At 72.2% G+C, this 24,853-nt stretch overlaps 6 protein-coding genes across 6 annotated transcripts; 5 read left to right on the forward strand and 1 right to left on the reverse strand.

The window, feature by feature from the left end:
• Positions 1 to 2,036: 2,036 nt before the first annotated feature.
• On the forward strand, positions 2,037 to 2,240 carry AURANDRAFT_17601 (hypothetical protein; the record flags this gene model as incomplete). Its single annotated transcript, XM_009034012.1, has 1 exon — positions 2,037 to 2,240. A coding segment is annotated over one exon (204 nt), but the record flags the coding sequence as incomplete, so codon positions are not given.
• A 1,675-nt stretch (positions 2,241 to 3,915) lies between these two features.
• AURANDRAFT_6078 (hypothetical protein) lies at positions 3,916 to 4,575 on the forward strand (the record flags this gene model as incomplete). Its single annotated transcript, XM_009033871.1, has 2 exons — positions 3,916 to 4,185; positions 4,393 to 4,575. Coding segments are annotated over 2 exons (453 nt in total), but the record flags the coding sequence as incomplete, so codon positions are not given.
• A 6,831-nt stretch (positions 4,576 to 11,406) lies between these two features.
• AURANDRAFT_19081 (hypothetical protein) lies at positions 11,407 to 11,889 on the forward strand (the record flags this gene model as incomplete). The annotated part of the gene is made up of 1 exon (XM_009034013.1): positions 11,407 to 11,889. A coding segment is annotated over one exon (483 nt), but the record flags the coding sequence as incomplete, so codon positions are not given.
• Positions 11,890 to 13,838: 1,949 nt separating this feature from the next.
• AURANDRAFT_17981 (hypothetical protein) lies at positions 13,839 to 14,024 on the forward strand (the record flags this gene model as incomplete). Its single annotated transcript, XM_009034014.1, has 1 exon — positions 13,839 to 14,024. A coding segment is annotated over one exon (186 nt), but the record flags the coding sequence as incomplete, so codon positions are not given.
• Positions 14,025 to 15,990: 1,966 nt separating this feature from the next.
• Positions 15,991 to 16,200, forward strand: AURANDRAFT_17881 (hypothetical protein; the record flags this gene model as incomplete). Its single annotated transcript, XM_009034015.1, has 1 exon — positions 15,991 to 16,200. A coding segment is annotated over one exon (210 nt), but the record flags the coding sequence as incomplete, so codon positions are not given.
• A 2,176-nt stretch (positions 16,201 to 18,376) lies between these two features.
• AURANDRAFT_60545 (hypothetical protein) lies at positions 18,377 to 21,013 on the reverse strand (the record flags this gene model as incomplete). The annotated part of the gene is made up of 3 exons (XM_009034491.1): positions 18,377 to 19,762; positions 19,857 to 20,075; positions 20,177 to 21,013. The coding sequence occupies 3 exons, from the start codon at positions 21,011 to 21,013 to the stop codon at positions 18,377 to 18,379; spliced, it is 2,442 nt and encodes an 813-aa protein (XP_009032739.1).
• Positions 21,014 to 24,853: the final 3,840 nt, after the last annotated feature.

Genomic DNA, 24,853 nt, shown 5'->3' on the forward strand with positions numbered 1-24,853 from the left:
GGGTTGGTCGCGACCGGTTGTTTTTCGGCGGCCGCGCGGCCTTGTCGCTCGCGATGGTGCGGCGGTCGCAGGAGGGCCCCTCGGCGGGAACGTCGAGGCTGGAGGCGACGAGCTTGGCTGCCAAGGCGAAGCGGTGCGCGGTGCGAGCCGGAGAGCCCTGGATTTTGAGGATCGTTTCTGGCATGTTCCGCCAGTTGGAGAGGCGCGCACAGGGGCGCGCACGGAGACGGTCCGCGCGCGTCGGCGCGGGGCTCGTTGCCCGCGGCGGCGGCCGTGTCGCGGCGTGGGGCCAGGAACTCTAGGACGATCGGCCGGCATTCGTCGACTCGCAGGAGGAGCTGCGTTTCGTCGACACCTGCTCAGGCTTGATCGTCATCGCGAACGCGGGCCGGACGGGGAACTGGCGGCGCCGCCAGACGAACGGGATTCGTCGTTTGTCGTGAACACGAAGCGGGGCACGCAGGACGTCTCCGCGGACCCCTTGCACCGCAGCTCGAAGAGGTGCGGCGACTCGGAGATGTTCACGACGACGTAGCGCGTGCGATGGCCTACTACGTCGGCACGGGCAAGCCGGGCGAGCGCGGCGCGAAGCACCACCCCTCAGCGAGTCGAGCCAGTTCCACATTTACTTCAACGCCGGCGTCGCGCTGGTCGGGAGCCACACGTAGTCGAAATCGCCAACTCGGAGGTTGAGGGTTTTAGTGTGTACTTCCGCTTGGGATCCAATGTGGTTGCGTCCAATACTGCGGTGTCTAACGCTGTGTCCTTGTTGTCTGAGTTCTGCCTTGCTAAGCCAGTGATGTGCTTGTGTGCGCACATGTAGACGGCTATGAGAGTGAATCGGGGAATGGCATTACCTAGTAGCTTATACGCTTCAGCTTCGTCCAGGGATTCAAGCCTGCTCTCCGCGTCTGGAGTGAGACTTGTGGCTCTGGATCCCTCCTTTATTGTCATGTATCTGTGCACATGTTTGTACTCGGGAGACTCTGGACTGCACCTACTCGACACATCGATAAGCATGTTGAAATCCGATGTGATAGTGGGGGCAGGCCCTGAGATCCTGTAGGCTGTCGTGCCTTTCCTGTTCCGTAGTTCAGGGTCATTTGTTTTGAACCTGCCGTAGGAGTGGCAAAGTGTGGCTCTTATCTTTGACCGAAGTGCATTTCTGGTATCTACATATCTCACTCCCCCTGATGCCAAAATGCATGAGCCTGGCGAGGCAACGTTGAGGAAAGCCACAACGTCTGCCGGGCGAGGCCCGGGAGGAGAAGCCTTTGGCACGCAGCTAAAGTACATGAAGCGACCATCACGCTCTGTTCCAAAGTACACATCACCTTGTGCGGGGCGCAGGAACGTGACTTTGATCTCAAACATGGTTTCATGTCTCTGCCTATGTCGCATTTCGCGTGCCAGCAGAGTGAACACAAACGCGAGTGACGGGTTCTTAAGACCTTGATACCTGTACGGTTGAGGTCCAATGACGTCAGTCAAACTACTATCCAGCAGGTGCACTGTCCGGCGACTGTGCAACCTCGCTGAGCCTGGTGCTACCTGGCACGTCGCTGTGACGCTAACCAGACAGACACCACAGACACAGAAGAGCGCTATGCACTCTGTGCCTGCTTGGCAGTCACTCCTTCAGTTCGCTGTCTATAAGACTTGAAACTGGATTAGAATGAATTAAGGAAGGGAAGGGAAAACTAGCAGGATACGCAGTAGGAGCGCAGTGGGGTAAGGTGCACTGCAACATCAAGATGCAGTTCACTGTTCACTGAAGATGAAGATAGAAATCTCTCTATCTCTCTATCCATGATCATGAGCGCGAGCGTGCCCAACCCCGGCCGCCGGGTCCGGGCCGGATCGGGAGGCCGAGGATCGAGCTGCGACGACAGCGTCGTCCCATGCTCATTAAGCACCTCGTCCTCGGCAGCGTCGCCGTCCGAGGTCTCGTCGCGCCGCGCGTCCTCGCCACCGCCTCGTCCGCGCGCCCGACGTCGCGCTCGCTGACCATGAGCGCCGCGCCGCCGCTGACCATCATGGTCAAGGTCGAGATCGAGGAGGCGCGCGTGCCGGCCTTCCTCGAGGCCATGAAGATCGACGCCGCGGGCAGCCGCGCCGAGGAGGGCTGCTACCGCTTCGACCTGCTCCAGGACAAGGCCGCGCCCAACACCTACTACTTCTACGAGGTCTACAAGGACTCGGCGGCCGTCGACGTCCACAAGACGTTCGACCACTACAAGGCCTGGGCGGACTTCAAAGCGGCGGGCGGCGTCATCTCCCAGGAGGTGACGAAGATGGACGCCGTCGACTTCACGTTCTAAAAAGTGTGTCGGTCCGCGCCGCGCGCGAGGCGTTCCCGCGCGCGCCGCCGCCGCGGTCCCGCGTCGGAGCGCCGAGGACTCCCGAAGCAGCGAGGACGCCCGAAGCAGCGCCGCCGTAAAGTTCGGTCTGGCAGCTCCGCACAAAGGAAACACACAGGCGAGGCGCGCGCGAGGCGTTCCCACGCGCGCCGCCGCCGCGGTCCCGCGTCGGAGCGCCGAGGACTCCCGAAGCAGCGAGGACTCCCGAAGCAGCGCCGCCGTAAAGTCCGGTCCCTAGCAGCTCCATATGGCCAAAACACAGGCGAGCCCGCTCGTTAGGCGGGAGCGGGGCGCGCGGGGTTTCGGGGAGCTTTTCGGGGACAACAGGCTTTCCTATGTGCAAGCCGGGACATGGTGGCTCAGCAGGCCGCCTTGGACGGCCGCTTGAAGACCCAGGACGGCAGCAGCCCGTAGAAGAGCCGGAGGAGCCGCGGGTCGGGCTTGAGCAGCGCGACGAGCTCGAGGATGACCTGGCGGCGCTCGACGTCGTCGCGGCCGTGGGTCACGAAGGCCCGGAAGAGCGTGAAGACGGGCGACCCCGGCGGGTGGGCCTCCTTGAGGGCCGCGGTGAAGCGCGCGCAGCGCGCGACGAGGTCGCCGCGCTTCCCGGCGGCGGCGGCGCCGCGCGGCTCCGGCCGGGGCCGCGGGTCCTTGACCGTGACGATGAGGGGCGCCGCGAGGGGCGGCGGCGGCGGCATGAGCGCCGCGGCGCGCATGAGGTCCGACTGGCGCGCCTTGTTCGAGGCCGCGACGCGCGCGACGAGGCGGTCGTCGAACGACGCGTTGCCGTCGGCGTTCTCGTCGGCCTCGCTCGTCCGCGCGCGCGACGACGACAGGGACAGGAGCGCGCTCAGCGCCGGGTCGTCGGGCGCCACGTCCCCGGGCGCCCCGGGGGCGTCGTCGCAGGGGGCGTTCGACGTTTTCGGGCCGCAGAGGTCGTCGTCGAGGCTGCCCGTCGCCGTCACGCAGACATCCGACCCGCTCTTGGGGATGAAGCTCGGCTGGAGCATGGTGCCGGACGGTTCGTGGGCGGGAGACGCGGGAAGAACAACAGTTCTGAGGGGCAGACTCAAGTGCCGAATGTTTTGAGATTGCTCCGAGGCGGGATTGTTTAACACCTCAGAAGCGCATCGTGGGCCTAGGATTGGGCTGCCAACATCAAGGTGCGCGATGTTGCCGTCGCCTCAGCCGCGGCGAGCTGAGCGCGAGTATTGCGCGCGCGCATCGAGCACCGCGCGCCCGTCGAGCGCACCGAGCACTGCGCACCACGAGGCGCACCCTCGGCGCGTCGCGCACATAGCAAACAAAACAGCGCACTCTCGGCGCGTCGCGCACAGAGCACAACATGATCATGTACGAGGAGACCTTCGTGGACCGCGAGTCGGAGCTCGACTGGGAGACGCTGGTCACGTCGACGACGGCGGCGGACCCGAACTCGCTCGCGGCGCCGGACAGCGCCGTGTCCAGTGCCATCCCCGCGCAGCAGTACGGCGGCGGCGGCGGCGGGAACGGCTTCAACGGCGGCGGCGGCTTCGGCGGCGGCGGCGGCTTCGACGACGCGGGCGCGCAGGGCAAGCTCTTCCTCGGCGGCATCGCCTGGACCACGGACGAGGAGGCGCTGCGCCACTACTTCGGCCAGTTCGGCGAGATCATCGACGTCGCGGTCATGCGGAACAAGGCCACCGGGGTGTCGCGGGGCTTCGGCTTCGTGACGTACGCGCGGCCCGGCTGCGTCGACGCGGTGCTCGGCCGGGACCACGTGCTCGACGGGCGGCGCGTCGACATCAAGCTCGCCGTGCCGCGGGACCGCGCGCCGGCGCCCCTCGTGAACACGGCCGACGGGCCCATCAACGGCGGGCCGCCGCCGACGATGGGCATGGGCGGGCGGCCGCCGATGGGCGGGCCGCCGCCGCCGCCGCCGCCGCCGATGATGGGCGCGCCGCCCATGGGCATGGGCGCGCCGCCCATGGGCGGGCCGCCGCCGCCCCACTTCGGCGGCGGCGCGCCGCCGGGCGGCGGCTTCGGGAACCAGAGCAACAAGTTCTTCGTCGGCGGCCTGCCGTCGGCCGTCGCGGACCCGGAGTTCCGCGGCTACTTCGAGCAGTTCGGCCAGCTCACGGACAGTATCGTCATGGTCGACCGGGGCACGAACCGGAGCCGCGGCTTCGGCTTCGTCACCTACGCGGATCCCGAGGCCGCGAACCGCGTCGCGTCGATGCAGCACCGGCTCCAGGGCAAGATCGTCGACGTCAAGCGCGCCGTGCCCGGTCCGGGCCAGGACGGCGGCGGCGGCGGCGGCGGCATGATGGGCGGCGGCATGGGCATGGGCGGCGGCGGCATGGGCGGCGGCGGCGGCTACTACGGCCCGCCGGGCGGCTTCCGGGGCTAGGCGACGTCCTAAAAAGCGAGGAGTGCCGGGGCTAGGCGACGTCCTAAAAAGCGAGGAGTGCCGGGGCTAGGCGACGTCCTAAAAAGCGAGGAGTGCGTTACGAGTCCGCCGATAGGATCGGCGCGGCGAGCGCGACAACCGTCCCCTCCGCGTCGCCGGCGAGGAGGACGCCGCCGGCGAGGTCGAGGCTCGCGACGGCCGCGGCGGACGCGCGGAGCGGCGCTCCGACGGGTCGGAGCGCCGCGGCGTCGAGGACCGCGACGCGGCCGTCGTCGAAGCCGACGGCGAGCGTTGCGCCGTCGGCGGCCATGGCCGTCGCCCTCGCGTCGCGGCCCCACTCGCGGATCGCGGGCCCGGCGAGCGTCCCCCGGACCGCGACGCCCGCGCCGTCCGCCGCGGCGACGGCGCCGCCGGCGAGGAGCGCGACGGCGAAGACGCGGCCCCGGCCCCGGCCCGGAGCGGCGGCGACGGCGCCGTCGGCGCGCCGCCAGAGCCGCAGCGACCCGTCGACGAGGCCGCCGAGGACCTAAAGGGTCGCGAAATGTCACGTGTGGGCGCGGTCGCTCGACGCGGCGCCGCGCGTGCGTCGCGTTGGCGTCGAGCGCGAGGACGTCGTGGCGGCGCCACGGCTCCGCGTCGCCCGGCGTCGGCCCCGAGTCGAGCGACAGCGCCGCGACGCCGCCGGCGACGAGGTCCACGGCCTCGCAGCCGACGACGGCGACGCCGTCGTCGAGGGGCGCGAGCGCCCGGGCCCAGCCTGCGAAGGACCATAAAAAATTCGTTGGAGAAAGAAACGCCGGGAAACGCGCCCGAGTCGCCCCGGCGGCTCCAGGCCACGTCCAACTCGTCGTCGAGCGCGATCACGCGCTTGTCCATCGTGCCCGCGTAGGCCGCCGCGCCGCCCGCTAACGCGAGCACGGGCGAGGCGAGCTCCGCGACGCGGCCCGGCGCGCCCGTGCGCGCGTCGAAGCTCTCGACGGCGCCGCCGCGGCCCCGGGCCGCGAGGGCCGTGCCGCCGCGGAGCGCGACGGCGCGCGCGGGCGCCCGCGCCGCGGGCACGGACCGCCAGAGGACCGCGGGGTTTTCCGGCGCCTCCGCGACCCACGCCGACGGTACCTCCTCGCCGCCGTCGAGGGCCCCCCTGGCGCGGCGCCCGTCGAAGAAGACGCGGGCCCAGGCGCCCCGCGGCGCGTCCGCTTCGTTCGTGGGCCGCCAGCGGAGCGACGCGCCGCAGTGCGCGTCGGGCCGGTCGGTGACGGTCCCGTGCACGAGGTCGAGCACGTGGGGCCCGCCGGCGAGCGCGTAGGTGCCGCCGCTCAGTCTCGGCGCGCCGCCGGCGCCGACGGGCGCCTCGTGTAAAACGTGCTCCATGCACGTCTTGGCGTCGCCGACCGCCGGCAGCACGTGTCGCCGGTACCAGCCCGCCGTCGCGAAGTGCGCCTGGTCCGAGAAGCCGCCGCGGAGGTCTCTCAGCCAGCCGTCGGCGCGCGGCGCGTCGCCGAACCAGTGCGCGAAGCGCGGCGACCCGTCCGCGTCGCGGTCCAGCAGCACGTAGTCCACGGGCGACTCCAGGTCGCGGAGCGCCGCCGCGACGCGCGCCGCGGGCGGCGCCGCGCACAGCCGGAGGTCGTGCTGCGTGACGAAGACGACGGCGTCGTCGGCCAGGCCGTCCAGGCCCGCGCGCACGGAGCCCGCGAGGTGGCCGAAGGACGGCCGCCGGTCGAGCGTCGTCCGGGGGCGCGCGGCGCAGAGGGTTTCCGCGGCTGCGAGGTACGCGTCGTAGGCGTCGCGCTGGCCCGCCCAGGCGTCGCGCCACTTGCCGCCGTCGAGGTCGTCGAGGGTCTCCGCCTCGCCGGGCGCCGGCAGCGCGTCGGCGACGACGACGGTCTCCGCCGCGTCGAGGCGCGCGAGGCTCTCGAGGGTGACGCGCAGCGGCGTGAGGTCCGGCGTCCACGGCGCGACGCTCGTCGCGACGATGACGCGCGATATGAGATGCATTTGGGATTGCAGCTCGCGGCGACGACGAGGGATGCAGCGCTGCGGCTCGCACGGATAGTCGCAATCACAGCTCCGCCATTGCGCTGAGGAGCAGCTCCATGCTCACAAATTCACCATTCGTTCACCAAGCCAGCGATGCAGATCTCGCAGGCAATGAAAATTAAAGCGGGATCATAGTATTTGATCAGTGCTGCACGTTTCCTTCATTACCTAAGGTAAGTAAGCATCATTGAAGAAGTGTGCCCGCGCTGGGGCAGCCTTTGCAAAACGCTTCGAGAAGTGAGGGGCTCTCCGCTGCGGTGGCTGTGCGGGGCCTGCACCCTCGGACCGGCGCCGCCGCCGCGCCGCCCGCCGGGCGCCGCTTCGCCGCCGCCGCGGCGTCGGAGGCCGCGAGGCCGGATTTCGTGCAGCGCTCCGCCCATGGATCGCTCCGAGTCCTGACAACACGGAGAGCAGGGGCGGCTTCCACGGGGTGATGAAGACGCCCCGGGGCGGCGACGAGGCCAAGGCCGCCGCGCCGGCGCCGCCCATCGCCCGGCCGCGCGCGACGGCCTCGGGCCCCGGCGGCTTCATGAGCGCGAAGCCGTCGCCGCGCGGCGGGACCGTCCGGTCCTTCGGGGCGACGTTCAAGGTCGCGCCGGCGGCGGAGCGCGGCGCGAAGCCGGGCGACGCCCGGAACGGCGACGGCCGGCGGTCCTGGGAGCTGCGGAGCCGGTCCATGCTCGCCGCGGGCGCGGCCGCGCGCGCGGGCGTCGCGGCGCCGGGCAAGGGCGGCGCGTCGCTCCGGAAGCTCGGCAGCTTCCACCGCTTCGTGGGCGGCGCGGAGCGGGCCGCGAACCGCGCCGGGTCCATCGCCTTTGGGATCGGCGCGTCGGCGTCCTACGGCTGGGCCGCGGCGACGCGGAGCGGCCGGAGCGCCGACGGCGAGGCGAAGGAGCGCGCGGTCTGGGGCGTCGCGGACTACCTGCTCGGCGACCCCTTCGGCCAGTGCGTGCTGTTGGGCGTCGTGGCCCTCTGCCAGATCGCCGTGGGCACGGGCATGTGGTGCGTGACGGGCGGCGTCGACGGCTACGCGTCGACGGGCCTCTTCCAGAGCGCGTGGATCTCGTGGACGCTCTTCTTCGACCCGGGGACGCAGACGTCGATCCCCGCCGACGAGCGCGTCCTGCCCAAGCTCGTGGCCATCGTCCTCTCCGTGAGCGGCTTCGCCTTCAACCTCGTGGTCATGGGGTTGATCGTGGAGTACGTGCGGAAGACGCTGCGGTGGTGGCGGCTCACGCGGGGCCGCGTGGTCCTCAACGACCACGTCGTGATTCTCGGGTGGACGGACCGGACGCTGTTTTTGTGCTCCGAGCTCTGCGAGATGGCCCAGTGCTCGCAGCGGACGAACCAGACCATCGTCATCCTCGGCGACATCGAGGAGGACGAGATGCGCGCGGAGATACGGCTCACGTTCCCCAACTGGTCCACGTCCTGGCCGGGCGTGCGCGTCAAGGTCGTCAACGGCAAGGCCTTCGAGGTCGACGACCTGATGAAGGTCTCGGTGCAGTCCGCGTCCATCGTCGTCTGCCTGGCGGCGTCGCGGACGCCGCGGAAGTCCGACTCGCAGACCATCACGACGGTGCTGGCGCTCTGCGCTCTCTACACGGGCATCAGCGGCATGCTCATCAGCGAGCTCCGGCTGGGCCAGTCCGTGCCCATCGTGCGCCAGCTCGGCGGGCGCCACGTCGTGCCCATCGTGACGACGACGGTCGTCGACGCGGTGCTCGCGGAGTGCCTCATGGACCCTACCGTGGGCAACGGCTACCTCGATATTATGACGTCGGAGGGCAACGACATCGAGTCGCTCTCCGCCGACGCCGCGGGGCTCGTCAAGTGCACGTTCGGCGAGGCGAGGCGCCGGTTCCCGCGCGCGGTGCTCTGCGGCGTCGCGGAGGCGCCCGCGGCGTCCGAGGACCACTTCCTGACGACGGTGCCGGCCATCGCGCCGCCCGACGACCTCGTGATCCGCGCGGGCGAGGTGTTGTTGTTCATGGCCGACTCGAAGGACGCGCTGTCGCTCGACGACTCGTGCGCGGCCGAGGCCGAGGCCGAGGGCCGCGGGGAGCGGCACCTCGCGCCCCGCAGCGCCAAGGACGCGCGGGGCGACGGGCGGCGCAAGTTCATCGTCATTCTCGGGTGGCAGCGGTCCGTCGCGCGCGTCCTCGCGGAGCTCGACAAGCGGCTGGGACCGGGCTCCGTCGCGCACGCGCTCTCCGTGGCGCCCCTCGAGAAGCGGCGCCGCGAGCTGCTGGCCGTGCAGACGCTGGAGAACCTGCGGGTCGTCCACCACGTGGGCTACCCGACGGACGCGGCGGAGATCGAGCGGCTGCCGCTCTCGGACGCGGACGTCGCGCTCATCGTCGCGGACATCGACGACGACATCGAGGGCCACGGCGGCAGCGAGCTCCAGATCGCCGACAGCGAGGTCTACACGGCGACGTTTTTACTCAGAGCCCAGTGCGAGGACGTGCCCATCGTCGCGGAGTTCTCGGACGTGCTGACGATGCGGTTGTTGAAGCAGCAGCCGGACATCCTGCGGTCCCTCCAGTTCGCGACGCTCGACACGCTCGACGCGAACGCGCCCGTCAAGGCGCTCTACCGCGCGGGGGACGTCGTCGCGGGGGCACCGGCGCCCGGGCCCGCGGGCGGCGCCGCGGACGTCGCCGCGGCCGCGCCGGCCGCGCGCGCGCCGCGCTCGACGCTGCTGCCGTTCCATCGGAACTTCCTCGAGACGGCGGCGCTGTCCGTGTCGGCCAACGGCCTCGTGTGCTGGGACGCGCTCCAGGCGCTGTTGGGCGTCTACGACGCGCGGCAGATGCGGCAGGCGAAGATCCGCGCGGACGGCGCGGACGCGTACGTGCGCCCGGCGGAGCTGCGCGTCGACGGCCGCCAGCTCGGCGAGCGGCTGAGTTTCATCCAGCTCGCGGAGCGCGTGCGCATCCAGACGGGCGGGCTGCTCGTGGGCTGGCGCCGCGCGGACGGCAAGGGCGAGACCGAGGCCGCGTTCCGCGGGAGCGCGGGCGACAGCGAGCCGTCGCTGAACCCGGCCAACAAGCACGAGAAGGTCACCTGGGGCACCGACGACGTGCTCCTCGTGCTCCTGGGCAACTGCGACGCGCGCGCGCGGCCCGCGGACGCGCTCCTCGTCGAGACCTCGCCGCCGGACCCCGTGCTCGACATCGCGCCCTTCCCGCGGCCGACGCGCCAGGCGTCCAACGGCGACGTGCTCATCTCGGCGACGAACCTGATCTCGGACCTCGACGACCCCAAGGCGCACCGCGGCGCGCGGGACGTCGTCGCGCGCGACGGGAGCCGCCTCGCGGCGCCGGACCTCGCCGCCGCCGCGACCAACGGCGGCGGCAGCCCCCGGACCGACGGCAGCCCGCGCGCGAAGAGCCCGCACAGATGGTAAGTTAGCGCCCCGCGCTCTAGAACTCGGCGTGCTTCTTGAACGGGTTCGCCTTGTGGAGCGCCTTCCTGAGGCCGTAGAACGCGCCCTTGCGGCGGTACTCGTTGCACTTCCTACGAGCGAACGGGTCGCGACGCGAGGCACGGGCGACGCGGCGCGGGCGGCGCGCTTGTCCACGAGCGCCTGCGCCTCTCCGGCCGTCGGCACGCGCATCCGCGGCGGCAGCATCTTCGTCGCCTCGCCGATCTTGTGGCAGTACCTAGGTCCGAGGGAACCGGCTCGCCCCGGCGTCGCGGCGCGCGCGCCGGCAGCGGTGCACGCAACATCGGACGCCGGCGTCGCGCTCGGCGCCCTCGGCGGCGCCAAAGTAGGCGCCGAGCGCCATCTCGCACAGCGACTCGATTTCGAATTCGACGCCGCAGCCCTTGGGCAGCTTGGCATCCGCCGATGCGAGCAGCAGGGCGAGGAGTGCTACGACGCGCCGCATGGTTGTAGCAGAGGCCGATCTTGTGCGTGAAAGCGCGCGCGGCGCCCAAGTTTCGGCTTCCGCGCAAAATCAGGATGATCTACCCTTGGATGCACTCGAATTGCAGCGGTGCCTCGCGAGGTGTGCCGGCGCCTCGTCGGTTCGCTGCGCGCAGCCTCATTCGCGTCGCTGCGCGCCGCCGCCTCGTTCGCGTCGCCGCGCGCCGCGGCCGTCGACGATGTCGCGGTCCGCGGAGGCGCACAGCGAGCGGAAACATGCGAACGAGGCGATGACGGTGGCGCACTTCGACGCGGCGAGCCACCTCGCGCCCGCGGCGCCGCCGCTCGCGCCGGGCCTCATGCCCCTCATGCCCCTGCCCGGCTTCCTGCCGCCGCCCGGGCTCGTCTACCCGGCGCCGGTCATGGCGCCGTTCCCCGGCGGCGGCGCGCTCGGCGCGCTCGGCGCGTTCCCGCCGCCGGGCCTGCTCCCGCGGCCGCCGCCGCCGCCGCCGGGCCTCCAGGCGATGCAGCTGCCGCCGGGGATCGCGGCCGTACGACCCCCGAGCACAAGGTAGCCCTTTCGCGGGGGTCGCCCTTTTTTTCCCGCGACGCTCCGCTCACGTCGCGACGCGTAGGTGCCCGGCGCGATGGAGAACTACAGCCGGTCCGCGCCGAACGTGCTCTTCCAGGGCGCGCTCGAGGGCCCGTCCGACGCCGACGCGCGCTACGCGGCGACGCCGGCCATGGTGCTCCACGGCAACCAGGAGACGTTCAACCTGAACCCGCTGCTGGCGAACTGCATCCTCAACCACGAGTACTCGCGGGTCCTGTGGGAGATGGGCCCGTCGTTCGACAAGCTCGTCGCCGAGGCGCGGACCAAGGTCACGCACGTCGAGCCCTGGCAGCGGGGCACGTCCCGGACGCCGTCGACGGCCTTCTGCATCGTCATGCGCCTCTTCCAGCTGAACCTGCACGAGGGCCACGTCCGCGCGCTGTTGGACCAGCGCGACGCGCCCTGGGTCCGGTGCGTCGGCTTCCTCTACCTCCGCTACGTCTGCCCGCCCGGCGACCTCTGGAAGTGGTGCGAGGACGTGCTCCTCGACGACGGCGCGGCGCCCGTGGAGCCCCGGGGCGACGTGAGCCTCTCGCAGTGGCTCCGGGGCCTGCTCACGGACCAAAAGTACTTCGGGACCATATTGCCGCGCATCCCGCTGAAGATCGAGCGCATGCTCAAGGTGCGCATGGTCCTCGCCGACGAGGCCGCGGCGCGCCGCGAGGCCAACGCGACCATGCTCGAGCGCCTCGCGCCGGGCGCGCGCGTCCGGGCCATCTACGGCGACGAGAAGAACGAGCCCGCGTGGTACGAGGCCGTCGTCGAGGGCGAGCCCGTCGAGTCCAAGGACGACGCGGGCGCCAAGGTCCTCAAGTACTGGGTCACGTTCCCCGAGTACGGCAACAGCGAGCTCGTGCGCCTCGGCGACATCGAGATCGACGGCCCGCCGCCGCCGGACGACGAGGAGGAGGAGGAGGACGCGCGGCCCGTGGGCAAGTACGCGAAGAAGCGCAAGACCGCCGCCGCGGGGCCGCCGCGGTCCGGCGAGTCCCTCCTCGCGGGGGACCGCATGGCCGAGGTCATCCGCAAGCAGCGCGACGCGTCCGCGTCCGCGAACCACTACACGCGGCGGCCCCAGGGCTACAAGGAGTCGCTCGCGCTCAAGGCCGACCGCTTCACGACGCGCGCCGCGAGCCCGACGAACCCGAAGTTCAAGGCCGACGACAAGGCCGACGACGACGCCGAGGAGGCGCCGGCGCCGGCGGCGCGCGACGACCGGAAGCGGCCGCGGAGCCCCCCGGAGGGCGACGGCCGCGACGCGCCGCGCCGCGACGACGACCGCGACCGCCGCGGCGACCGCGACCGCCGCGGCGACCGCCGCGACCGCGACCGGAGCCGCCGCGACCGCGGCGACGACCGCGACCGGAGCCGCCGCGACCGCGGCGACGACCGCGACCGCGACCGCAGCCGCCGCGACCGCGACCGCGACCGCAGCCGCCGCGACCGCGGCGACGGCGCCTACGACCGCCGCGACGACGGCGCCTACGACCACGGCGCCTACGACCGCCGCGACGACGGCCGCCGCGACGAGGGCGCCTACGACCGCCGCGACCGCGACCGCGGCGACGACCGCGACCGCGACCGCGGCGACGACCGCCGGCCGCCGCGCGCGCGCGCCGACGACGTCGAGGAGGGCGCGATCCCCGACGAGGGCCGGAACAAGGTCTACGTCTACGACGAGGACCGCGCCGACGACCGCGGCGCCTACGAGCGCCGCCGCGACGACCACTACGGCGCGCGGCGGTGAGGGGGCGGCTGTTAATCCGAACGGCATGGTCACTCGTCGTCTAACTAATCGGATGGCATCATTGCGAAGGCCTTCGTCGCACGTTGCTGTGCACGCAGCATTTCCGTGCCGTCGCACGACCTGCGGAACATTTTGACCATCGTCCGCGTCCGTGCTCCGTCGTGCGACGCAGTGGCGGGGTGCGAGGCGCCCCGGGCACAGGTTCCTGCGCCGGACCCCTAACCTCGCGAATTCCGTCGCTGTGGACGGCTGTGAACCCCTGCCCGCTGCGCGCCGTCGACCGCCGGCGGGTTTCCTTAGCTTTCTGCCACAAACAAAGGACCCACCCGTTCACAAAGCCCATGGCCGAGTCGGGCGACGACCTCGTGGACGACCCGCGGGCCGCCGTGGACCTGAAGAAGAAGGCCGCGGAGGTGAGCTCCGCGGTCGTGAACCGGACCTACGCGGCCGCGCACTTTGCGATCCAGACGCCGACGAGCCGCTACGTCGCCGCGGTGCTGGGCGAGTGCGCGCGCTACGCCGCCGCGCGGGCCGCGCGGGCCGTCGCGCGCGCGCAGCAGTCGGCGGCGGGCGACGCGGCGTACGACTGGAGCCACGCGGACGCGGTCTCCGGCGGCGAGCGGTGGTTGACGCTCAACTGGTACGAGCGGCAGCTGGTCGAGCCCAAGCCCGGCGAGGTGCCGCGCGTCGCCGAGGAGGCGGCGGCGCCGAGTGCGCTGCGGGAGGCCGCCGACGCGGACTTTGCGGGCTGGGCGGCGCGGCACGACGACGACGAGGAGGCGGGCTACCACTTGGCGACCTTGGCCGCCGTCGCGCCCGCGGCGTGGCAGCTCTCGACCGCGTGCGCGGCCTGCCGCGCGCCCTTCGGCCCGGCGCTCCACCGGCACCACTGCCGGCTCTGCGGCCGCTCCGTCTGCCGGCGCCACGGGGGGCGCTTCCGGCCCCTGCCGAGCCTCGCGGCGCACCTCGGCGCCGCGGCGCAGCGCGTCTGCGACGAGTGCGACGACGCGCTCGACGGGCTCGCCCGCGAGGAGCGCGCGGCCTGGCGCGTCTGCCGCGTCGCGGCGCTCCTGGACGACGGCGCGGTGGCGCCCTACTTCGACGTGCCGCGCGACACGACGGGCCACAAGGCGCGGCGCCTGCTCCGGGGCACCGTCGAGGTCGCGCGGCGGTGCCCGCTCCTCGCGCCGGCGACGGTGACGATCACCGTGGAGGTGCTGGAGATCCTGGTGCGCTACGGGCCCGCGGGGCTCGCGACCCTGGTGCTCCGGCGCGAGTTCGTCGAGGCCGCGGAGTTGCTGCGGCGCGTCGCGGGCGTCGACGCCGCGTGGCCGAAATCGGCGCACGAGCTCACGGCGGCCATCTACTACCTGCTCGCCTTCCGGCGCGGCGAGCGCGGCGCGGACCCGGAGCGGGAGCGGCGGGACCACGCGGGCGACGCGCCCTGCGACGGCGCGACGCTCGCGGAGCTCAAGGCCGCGGCGGCCGCGGCGCTCTGGTGCTACGCGGAGAGCCCGACGGCCGTGCAGCTCGTCGCGGGCCAGCAGGGCTGGACGCTGCTCTTCGAGCGGGGCTTCCTCGCCGAGCCCTTCGCGCCGGAGCGCGACGTCGTCGCGGAGCCCGCGTTCTTCTGCATCGCGTCCGGGCCCGGCCGGCCGCGCCGCGAGGTCACGCTCGCCGTCCGCGGCACGGCGTCCGTGCACGACGTCGCGACGGACATCCGCGCCGTGCCCGCGGCCTTCCCGCCGCCGCCGGACGGCGCCGGGGACTGGACGGCCGTCGGCGGCACCTTCGCGTTCGCGGGCATGGCGCGCGCGGCGCAGTACATCTTCGACGAGACGGCGCCCGCGCTCCGCGCGCTCGCGACGGCGGGCTACGGCATCGTGCTCACGGGCCACAGCCTCGGCGCGGGCGTCGCGTCGCTCCTCGCGGTGCTCGTCCGCGACGACCTCGACGGCAACGGCCTCGCGGCGAGCGCCGTCCGGTGCTTCGGCTTCGCCACGCCCGCGCGCGTCGCCGCGCGGACGTCACATCTTCAACCCGACTTCAATGTGATCGTAGTCGAATGGTTCGACACAAGCTCTTCGGCTTTGCTTCGAGGACTCGACGAGAGCGATCGATCCGTCCAAAAGTCAGCCGAATCGACTTCGATGTGACCGAGCTAGAGAAAGTTTGGTCGGGATGTCCCAAACCGGCGGTCGATTTCCACGCAGGTGCGTCGACGAGGTCCTCGCGCGGCGCTGCGAGCGCGGCGGCCTCGTGACGGCCGTCGTGCTCCACGACGACGTCGTCCCCCGGCTCACCGCGACGTCGCTCCGGCGCCTCATGTCCGAGCTCCTCCGCCAACGGGAGACGTGCATGGAGCACTGGCGCCAGGACCTCGACGCCGTCTGGGGGCGGCTCCGCCACGGCCTCTGGGCGCCCAAGTGGCGCGACTCCCTGCTCCGGGACCGCGACAGCGAGCCGCACCGCCGGCCCGCGGCGCCGCCCGCGGAAACGCCGGAGCCCGACGGCGCGGCCGCGGGCGACGCGGACGACGACGACGACGACGACGCGTCGTCGTCGGAGCGCCTCTTCCACGAGTGCGCGTCGGCGCTGCCCGCGCCGCCGCCCGCGCCCCCCCGGGACGGCGGCGGCGCCGCCGCCGCGCCGCCGCCGCCGCCGCCGCCGGAGGCCGCCGAACAGCAGCGCCGGTCGCCGAGCGACCGGGGGTCGTCGACGGGCGACGACTTCGACGCCGTCGACGACGACGGCGTCCACATGCCCGACCTCTACATCCCCGGGCGCGTCGTCCACGTCTACGCGTGGCGCGGCGTCTACCGGTCCGCCGTCGTCGACCGGCGCTGCGCGGCGCTCTCGGACGTCGCCGTGTCCGCGAATATGATCTCCGACCACAAGATGCGGTCCTACTTCGACGCGATCCGCGAGGTCTGCGACGTCGCGGCCGCGGCGGCGGACCCGCCCCAGTGGCAGCCCTTCCACACGGCCGATTCCTGCTCCTGCTGCTCCGCCAAGTTCACGTGGCACTGCACGTCGTCGTCCGAGTCGACGACGTACCGCGAGAAGCACAACTGCCGCGAGTGCGGCCTCCTCGTCTGCGACCCCTGCTCCAAGCACCGCCGCGTGCTCCCGGACCTCGGCCTCCTCCTCCCGAGCCGCGTCTGCGACCGCTGCTTCTTCCGGGCCACGGCCCGCGACGCCGCGCCCGGCGGCGGCGGCGGCGGCGACGCCGCGCTGTCGGGGGGGTCCTAGGTCGACGTAGAAGTTCGACTGGCGAGGGTGGTCGTCCGAGCGAGCGCGCCGCTTCGGGTCAGGCGCTAGCTTTCCTTCTTACGCTTCTTGAAGATGGCCGCCTTGACGGCGCGGTGCTCCGCCGCGCGAACGCGGACGCGGCGATCCTTGCCCTTCTCGACGCACCGGTGCCTCGCGAGCTGCGCGAGCGCCGCGCAGCCGCGGCCCGGCAGCCGCGACTCGCGGACGCGGTTCGCGTGGACGTGGGTGACCTCGACGAGGTGCAGCCCCGTGCAGTTGGCGTTCTCGAAGAAGAGCTCCGCGAGGCAGGGCTCGTCTAACATCTTCGCGAGCTTGAACCGCTTCCGGAGCTTCCGGAGCGCCGCGACGTAGTAGTCGCGGAGGCACGCGGGGCAGACGAGCTCGTCGTCGACGCGCGCGGCGCCCGCGAGGAGCTGGCGCACGCGCCAGGGCTTGCGCTCGAGCTCCGCGACGACGTCCGCGACGTCCGCGGCGCCGACGGCCGCGTGCGTCGCGCCGGCCGCGAGCGCGGGGAAGTACCACTCGACGAAGGGCGCGCGCCAGAGGAGCACGACGCCCCCCGCGGCCCAGAGGTGGTTCAGGTTCCGCGAGTAGGACCCCGCCGTCGAGCCCGGCAGGTTGAGGAGGTAGCGGTAGTCCGTGTAGTTCTCGCGCGCGACGAAACCGCCGACGGCGAGCGCGGGCGCGTCGCGGATCCGCGCCATGGCGGCCGTGTAGGGGAGCGTCGGGCAGGGCCGGGCGCGGTCGTCGCGGGGCTGGCACTGGGCGAGCTCCACGCACTTGACGTCGAGGACGTCGGGTCTATCCGTTCCCGCGGCGACGGCGGCGAGCCGCGCGTGGTTGCCCGCCTCGGCCGCGCAGGGGTCGCCGACGACGTGCCAGCTGTCGGCCAGATGGCCCCGCCAGAAGGCCACGGGTTTTCGGTCCCGGAAGGGCCTGGCCGCCGCCGCGCCGCGGACGCGCGCGCGGACCGCGGCCCACGAGGCCAGATCCTCGTAGTAGGGATTCGGCGTCAGCACGCCGCGCATGGCGTGGCCGCTCACCTTGGCGATGACGAGGCAGGGCGACGGGACGGCGTGGTCCGGCGCGTCGGCCTCGCAGCGGCCCGTGGAGTCGCCGGAGAAGAAGTACGCGCCGTTCGGCACCGGGCCCCGCGCGGCCGCGGACGCGACGAACGCCGCGTGCTTCGCGGCCTTGTCGCCCTCGAGCAGGCGCCGGTCCACGACGACCTTGCCCTCGTAGACGAGCACGCTGAACTTGCGCATCCAGAGCACGCGCGCGAGGTACCGCGCGGCGTCCTCCGTGCGGTTCGCCACCGCCGGGTACTTGTGGAGCGACGCGTCGAGCGCCGCCGCCAGGCGGTCCTGGAACTCGCCGCCGCTGCCGCGGCGCAGCAGCAGGAGGAGGAGCATCGCGCGCATCATCGCGAGGACTGTGCGGATCATCGTTCGGGCAGCATGCGCGTCGCCATCGTTTAGTCACTGCGGCAACATGGCGTTTTATCGGATTATTGAACTTTTCATCGGGGACGGGGCTTGCTCCTCCACTTTTCGGCTTTGGTCGACCGCCCCGCGCCGCAGCCATGACGGGCTTCCAGGAGTTCCAGCAGCCGACGCATGCCTACAACCCGTGGATCGGCGCCAAGCCGGACCACAACATGGAGTCGGCGTCCGAGAGGGAATGGAAGCGCCTCGAGGCCAAGGGCGTCGTCGACAAGTTCCGCCGCCTCATCCCCAAGCCCAAGCCCGGCGAGGGCGTCACCCACAAACACCAGTACCCCCTGGGCGAGGGCCGCAAGTGGCCGCACGCACGCCCGCGTCCCTCTACGATGGGGCGTTCCGCCGCGCGCCCCGCCGCGGACGCGCGCTCTATCCCCGCCGCGGACGCGCGCTCTCCCCCCCCGTCGCGGACGCGCCCCTCCCGCGCGCAGGCAGCACGATTGCCCCTACGACAACGGGCAGCCGGGCCCCGTCGTCGCCAGCAGCCTCGAGCGGCGCGAGTGAGCGTCCTCCGACGCGCGCGGCCCCGGCGTGCCGGGGCGGTAAGATCTGTAGAAAGGACCGCGGTCTCCGGAGCGCCGTTACTTCTTCTTCGCGAACTTGGCGGCCTGGCGCTTCGGGAGCGCCAGCGCGGCCGCGGTCTCCCGGAGGCCCTCGAGCTTGACGATGGGCTCGAGGTGGTAGTCGTCGAAGGGGTTGTCCGGGACGAGGTTGAGCTGCGGCGCGCGGACGCGGCGGATGCCGCGCTTGACGGAGTCCATGGACGTGCGCAGGCACGTGTCGAGGCGCAGCGACCCGGCCCAGCGGACGCGGCGCGCGGGCGGCCGGAGCCAGCGCCGGACCGTCGGCGCGCAGGCCTCGACGGCGCGCGACAGGGCGAGGGCGACGTTGAGGTAGGCCGCGTAGGACGACACGAAGAGGCGCAGGGACGCCGCGAGGACCAGCGACGCGAGGAACCAGGCCGCCACGTTCCAGCGCGGCGCGGGCGGCCGCGCGTCCCAGGGCCGCGCGGCCGCGTCCAGGAGCCCCGCGATCGTCGCGCCGCGCTCCGCGGCGGCCGCGGCGGCGTCGATGACGCGTTTCGGGTCGGCGACGAGGGGCGCGCAGTGGGCCCGGGCCCGCGACAGCAGGGCCGCGGCGTCGGGCGAGCCGAAGTCGAGGAGCGCGCCGCGGTCCGACGCGAAGACCCCCGGCGGCGCGTCGCCGTGGGCCGCGCTCGAGCCGACCTGGTCCACGAAGCCCGGGCCGTCCTGGACCAGCGCCGGCGTGCCGCAGACCGCCGCCTCGGCGCACGTGTTCCCGAAGGTCTCGAAGTCGGACGCGGAGACGAGGAAGTCGAGCGCGCGGTACGTCGCCGCGAGCTCGGGCCCCCGCCGGCGCATGCCCCGGCGCACGACGACGCGCGGCGGGTCGTGCCAGGCCTCGACGTCGCGCGCGATGGCCTCGTCGGCCGCGTCGCCGACGACGACGAGCGTGAAGTCGTCGCATTTTTGAGCGCACGCGACCAAAAGTCGCATGCGCTTCTCCGCGGACCAGCGGCCGACGTAGCCCAGCAGGGCGCGGTCGCCGGACCCCGCGAGGCGCCGGCGCTCGGCGCGCACCGTCGCGTCGTCGAGGGCCGCCGCGCATGTCGCGAGGTCCGCCGCGGGCACGGGCCGGTAGTGCGCGAGCGCCGCGGCGCTCGGCACGACGCCGCGCTCCGCGAGCACGCGCGCGAAGCTCTCGCTCGTCGTCGCGCAGCGCGCGCTGAGCGCGGCCGTGATGGCCTGGGACAGCGACGCGGCCGCGGGCACGCCGCCGGGCAGCTTCGACCCGTCCGTGTGCACGCTGTAGACGAGCGGCACGCGCGCCGCGCGGCAGAGCAGCGCGAGGTTCACGTCGTTGAAGAGGTCCGTGACGACCATGACGTCGGGCCGGAACTGCGCGAAGCGCCGCCAGAGCGCCCACATCCACGTCGGCGACGGCGCCTGCGGGGGTCGAGATTCGCGCCGCGAATCGCGCGCGCGGTCGGGGACGCGGCGCGCGCGCGTCCGTGAGCGTCTTCGGGAAGAAGGGGTGGACGCAGCGCGGGATGCGCTGGCCCGCGTCCGCCGCGTCGACGGTCCAGAGGTCCACGACCCAGCCGCTCGCCTCGAGCTCCCTCGTGTAGCCCCGCCAGCGCGGCGCGACGCCGCCGGCGCCGACGACGTCCGTCACCGACGGCACGGCGATGAGGGCGCGCTTGACGCGGGCGTTCGTCATCGTCGTTTTTATGCGATGCGCGCACGAGATTCGATGCGTCTATGCCCACCGCCAACGCTTGTGGCGGCTTTGCTTCGCGGTTCACGATCGACATTCTGCCCTTCAACCGCGGGCATCGCGCTTGCAAAAAATCAGTTGACGCTGCCCTCGCGCGCCCCCTTCCCCCGGCCCTGCTTCTCGCGCGCGGCGACGGCGACGGCCAGCACGACGAGCGCCGTGGCGCCGCCCTCCCTGGCCCCGTAGGTCGACGAGCCCGGCGCGAGCGCGAGCGCGACGAGGGCCGTGAGCGGCGGCTGGACCGCGTTGTAGAGGACGAGCGTCGCCGCGTCGACGTGGCGGTTCGCCCAGGCGCGGAGCGAGTAGCCGACGACGCTGCTCAGCACCGCCGCGTAGGCGAGCGCGGCGAGCGCCGTCGGCCGGGCGACGCGCGCGGCCGCGCCGGCGCTCAGCGGCGCGGGCGCCTCGAGGCCCGCGGCGCCGTCGACGACCGCGGCGCAGGCCATGACGACGCAGGAGCCGACGCAGGCGTGCGCCGTGAGCGTCACGGGGCCCCACGGCTCGCGCGCGGCGCCGCGCGCGCCGAGGAGCGCGTCGCCGCCCGTCTCCCCGTCGTCGTCGTCGTCGGACGCCGCGCCGTCGTCGCCCCGGACCAGCTGCTTCTGGAGCAGGCAGTAGGTCGCGATGCCGACGCCCTGGCAGAACAGCAGGCACGAGCCCAGGCCCGCGCGCCACCGGGGGCCCGCGGCGGCGGCGGCGGCGCCGCCGCCGAGCTGCAGCAGCGCGACGCCGCCGCCGGCGAGGACCGCGGAGCCCAGCTTCGCGAGCGTGCAGGGCTCCAGGCCGACGGCCGCGCCGATGACGGCCGCCGTCGACGGCTCGACGCACTGGAACAGCGCCGCGGCCGTCGGCGACGTCCACGCCACCCCCACCGCGAAGCAGAGCTGGAAGAGGCCGAGGACGACGCCGAAGCTCGCCATGTAGCGCCACTCGCGCGGAGTCGCGGGGAAGCGCACGGGCGCCTCGGCGCGCGACGCCCAGGCGTAGAGCAGCGGGATGGCCACGAGCTCGCGGCAGAGCGAGAAGGTCACGGGGCTCAAATGCTTCAGCGATGCCGCCAGGAGGACGTTGTAGCCGGAATAGATGCCCGCGGCGAAGAAGAGCGCGACGTGCGCGAGGCGGATCTTGTTCATGGTTCGGGGGCCTAGGTTAAGTGGTTCGGGGCTCAGCCTCTGTCCATGCTCCCTCTATTCTCCACAAGTTTTTGCGAGCGTTTGGGTTGAACCTCAACTAGCCTCACTTGAGGTCAAGCAGAATTATCTAGCAGAATTCTCGAGGCTGCCCCAAGTCCTGCCCGAGCGTCGCGAGCTCCGACGCGCGGACGATGGTGGCGCTCGACGCCGCGACGTCGCTCATGGGCGAGGACGCGAACGCGGCCGCCGACGACGCGTACTCGATGCTGCACGAGGACGCGCGGCTGGCCGCCGACTCGGCCCGCGCCCGGAGCCAGGGCCCCTGGACGAAGAACCTGCACTTCCGCCCGCCGTCGGGCTTCTGGGGCGATGCCGAGTGGTACGACCTGCAGCTCGAGCGCCGGCTGCCGGAGGTAAAACCCATGCTCGACGAGGTCGTCTTCGCGCTGCCGCCGCTCGGCGGCGGCGGCGTCTGCGACGTCTGCGCCGGGTCCGGCCGCGCGTCCGCGGCGATCCGCGCCGCCTACCCGCGCGCGCGCCTCACGCTCGTCGACGTCGACGCCGGTCGCCTCGATATCGCCGCCCGCCGCGTCGCGCCGCCCGCGACCTTCGTCGCGGCGCCGATCGCGCCCGAGGCGCCGACGCTGCCCGAGGCGCCCTACGACGCCGTCGTCTTTTAAAAAAAAGTCTTTTTTTTTTAAAGTCCTGGTGCTGGCGCTGCGCCACGTCGTCGCGCCGGCGCCGCACTACGCGGACCGCCACGGCCTCGCGGTCGCCGCCACGATCGGCGAGGCCTACCGCGCCCTGTTCAACCAGATCTTCTGCTCGCTCCGGCCCGGCGGCCACGTCGTCCTCGGCGACCACGTCGAGCACGGCCACCCGTCGGTCTTCGAGCACATGGTCCTGCTGCGGGAGTGCGGCTTCGAGGACGTCGACGTCGCCTGGCGCCGGCGCGACTACTTCGTCGTCGGCGCGCGCGCGCGCCTCCGCGTGGAAATCAACCGGCGAGCTGGGACGTCCCGACCAAACTTTGAAACCGATTCGGCTGATTTTTGGACGAATCGGTTGCTCTCGTCGATTTCTCGTAGCACAACAGAAGTGAAACGGCCTCATACGCGCACAGGGTCAACTTCCCAATAAGGCGTCCGCTAGCACGTAAAGACGTCCCCGGGCGAATCCTACGTCCGCAGAGGGTTCCTAGACGCCGATTTTTGGTACGGTACCGGTTTTGGGCTTCGGGCGGCGCCCCATGCCCGAATCGACCACCGTACTTTTTTTTTTACCCCCGGCGACAGTCTGCGGACGAAAAATACCACGCGAGAGAGCATGGAGCTACCATCTCAGCGCGCTGCGCGCGGTGGACTTGCTGCGCTGCGTGCCTGACCTCACACCCATTCGCGAGGGTCGTTTCTGCGCTCTGGCCAGCGACGAAGTCGAAATTTTCTCCCGCGCGGCGCGCGGGGCGGGTGCGGCGACTCTGTGGCAGCGGCCTCTCGGGCGGCGGCAGCGGCGGCTGCGCGGAGCAGGCTCGTTCTCTGGCGAGGGCGCGACCTCCTGCACGCCGCGCGTGAGCGGCACGTGCAGCTGCGCCGGTTCTGGACCGCTACGCGCACTGGATCCCGCCGAATTTTTCCTCCCGCGCTTCGCGCGGCAAGGAGGCGCTCGAGACCAAAACCGGTGCCTGGGCGCTGCGCGGCTTCATGGAGGTGGTCTAGAACATGTTCGAGGACGCCATGGACTTGGTCTCCGCTATAATCTCCACGCGCGCGCGCGACGACGACGACGACGACGACGACGACGACGACGACGACCGGCCGGCCGGCCGGCCGACCGACCGGCCGGGGCCGGGGCCGACGGCGCAAATGGCGTCCGTCGACGCCTCCGGCTTCGGCCCTGCGTCCCCGGGGTAAGACTAGGCGCCCCCGGCGTCGTAGCGACCGTAAATGCACTTTTCCCGATTAACGACGGGTCTGCCTCGCTTATTGGGAAGTTGACCCCACATTGAAGTCGGCTTGAAGATTTGATTTCCACGCAGGTGCCCCTCGACGACGACGAGCCGCCCTGGCACAACGGCGCGCGGCCGCCGGACGACGTCGCCGGCTGGCGCCGCGACGGCGACGCCGCGTCGGAGGGCGGCATCGAGATGCGCGAGGAGCTCGAGGTCGCCGCGGCGGCGCCCGAGGACACGGCGGGCACGGAACTCGCGGACCTCGGGCCGCCCGCGCCGCGCTCGCCGTCGCGCCCGGGGTCCCCGGCGACGCTCGCCGCGATGAACGCCGCGCGGCTCGCCGAGGAGAGCGAGCGCTAAGAACTTTTTTTTTTTCAAAGAATGCTGTGCATGCGGCTTCTCAGTCGCAATTCCTCTGTTGAAGGCTAAGTTTGACCCACGTTGCCGCGATCCGAAGCGAGCATGTACGCGTTATGCTGCCCAGGGTTGCCGCGAGCTCTGAGAGGAGGCATGATGTACGCGTTCTGCCTCCTCGCAACCGCCGCAGCCTTCCGCGGTCCTGCATCGCAGGTCGCTCCCGCGCGCGCTGCACCGCGTCTGCGCGGCGCCGTCGCTCCCGCGCGCGCTGCACCGCTTCTGCGCGGCGCCGTCGAGGACCACGTGACGCAGCGCGCCGAGGACCTGCTCATGGCCATCGTCAAGGACAAGACGGCCTTGGGCAATGACATCAAGCGCAACAACCAGCGCACGGGCGGGTCCGCGGTGCTCGAGGGCGTCACGCTCGAGCGCTGCGACGCCGACGGCCTCGACATGACCTGCGTCGTCCGGCGGCGCGTCGGCGGCTTCGGCCGCAAGTTCGAGACGGGCGACGAGCGCGCGAACGCGACGTGGGCCGACTTGCTGCCGGACGACGCCGCCGCGGCCTGGGCGGGCGGCGCCGACGCGCAGCGGCGGCTCATGCAGGTCGCCTGCGGTTTAGAATTGCCCGGCGCCGCCGCGCGCCTCCTGGACGGGGCGTTCCCCGGCGGCCTCGGCGACGCCGGGCGCCTGCCCGACAACCTCTGGCTCAACAACATCCCGGCGTCGAAGCTCGCGCGCAGGCACATGAGCGACGCGTGCATCGCCGGCGTCCTCGACGCGCTCGGCGCGCCCGGCGCGCCGAGCACGCTCGCGGTGACGATCAAGCCCCCGGAGCTCGACGTCGAGATGGACACGTACCGCATCGGCACCCTGCTGGAGCTCGTGCGGTCGTTGACCTTCGCCATCATCTCGGAGCGCGGCGAGCGCGTGCGCGTCGCCGTGCAGGCGCCCATGGGCGAGGGCATCTTCGCGGGCATGCCCCTGTCCCTGAACGGCGTGCGCAAGCTCCTCTCGCTCATGGACTGGGGCCCCGACGCGGCCCAGCTCATGGACGACGGCTACGTGCGCTTCGGCGCCGTGTCGGGCCGGCCCGAGGACGTCGACGACAAGGACGACGTCTTCGTCCTCGTCGCGCCGCAGTCCATCGTCGGCAGCTCCATCGTCGAGCCGCTCCGGGACATGGTCGAGGCGGCGGGGCGCCGCAAGGTCATCACGATCAACGCGAATCTCGACGACATCCAGTCGTCCCAGGGGGTCATGTCCTACCGCGGCCGCGGCGAGCGCCTCGCGTTCGAGGACGCGTGGCGCGAGATCTTCCA

Source organism: Aureococcus anophagefferens (genome assembly GCF_000186865.1).
Source record: "Aureococcus anophagefferens unplaced genomic scaffold AURANscaffold_1, whole genome shotgun sequence".
Classification (NCBI taxonomy): domain Eukaryota; class Pelagophyceae; order Pelagomonadales; family Pelagomonadaceae; genus Aureococcus; species Aureococcus anophagefferens.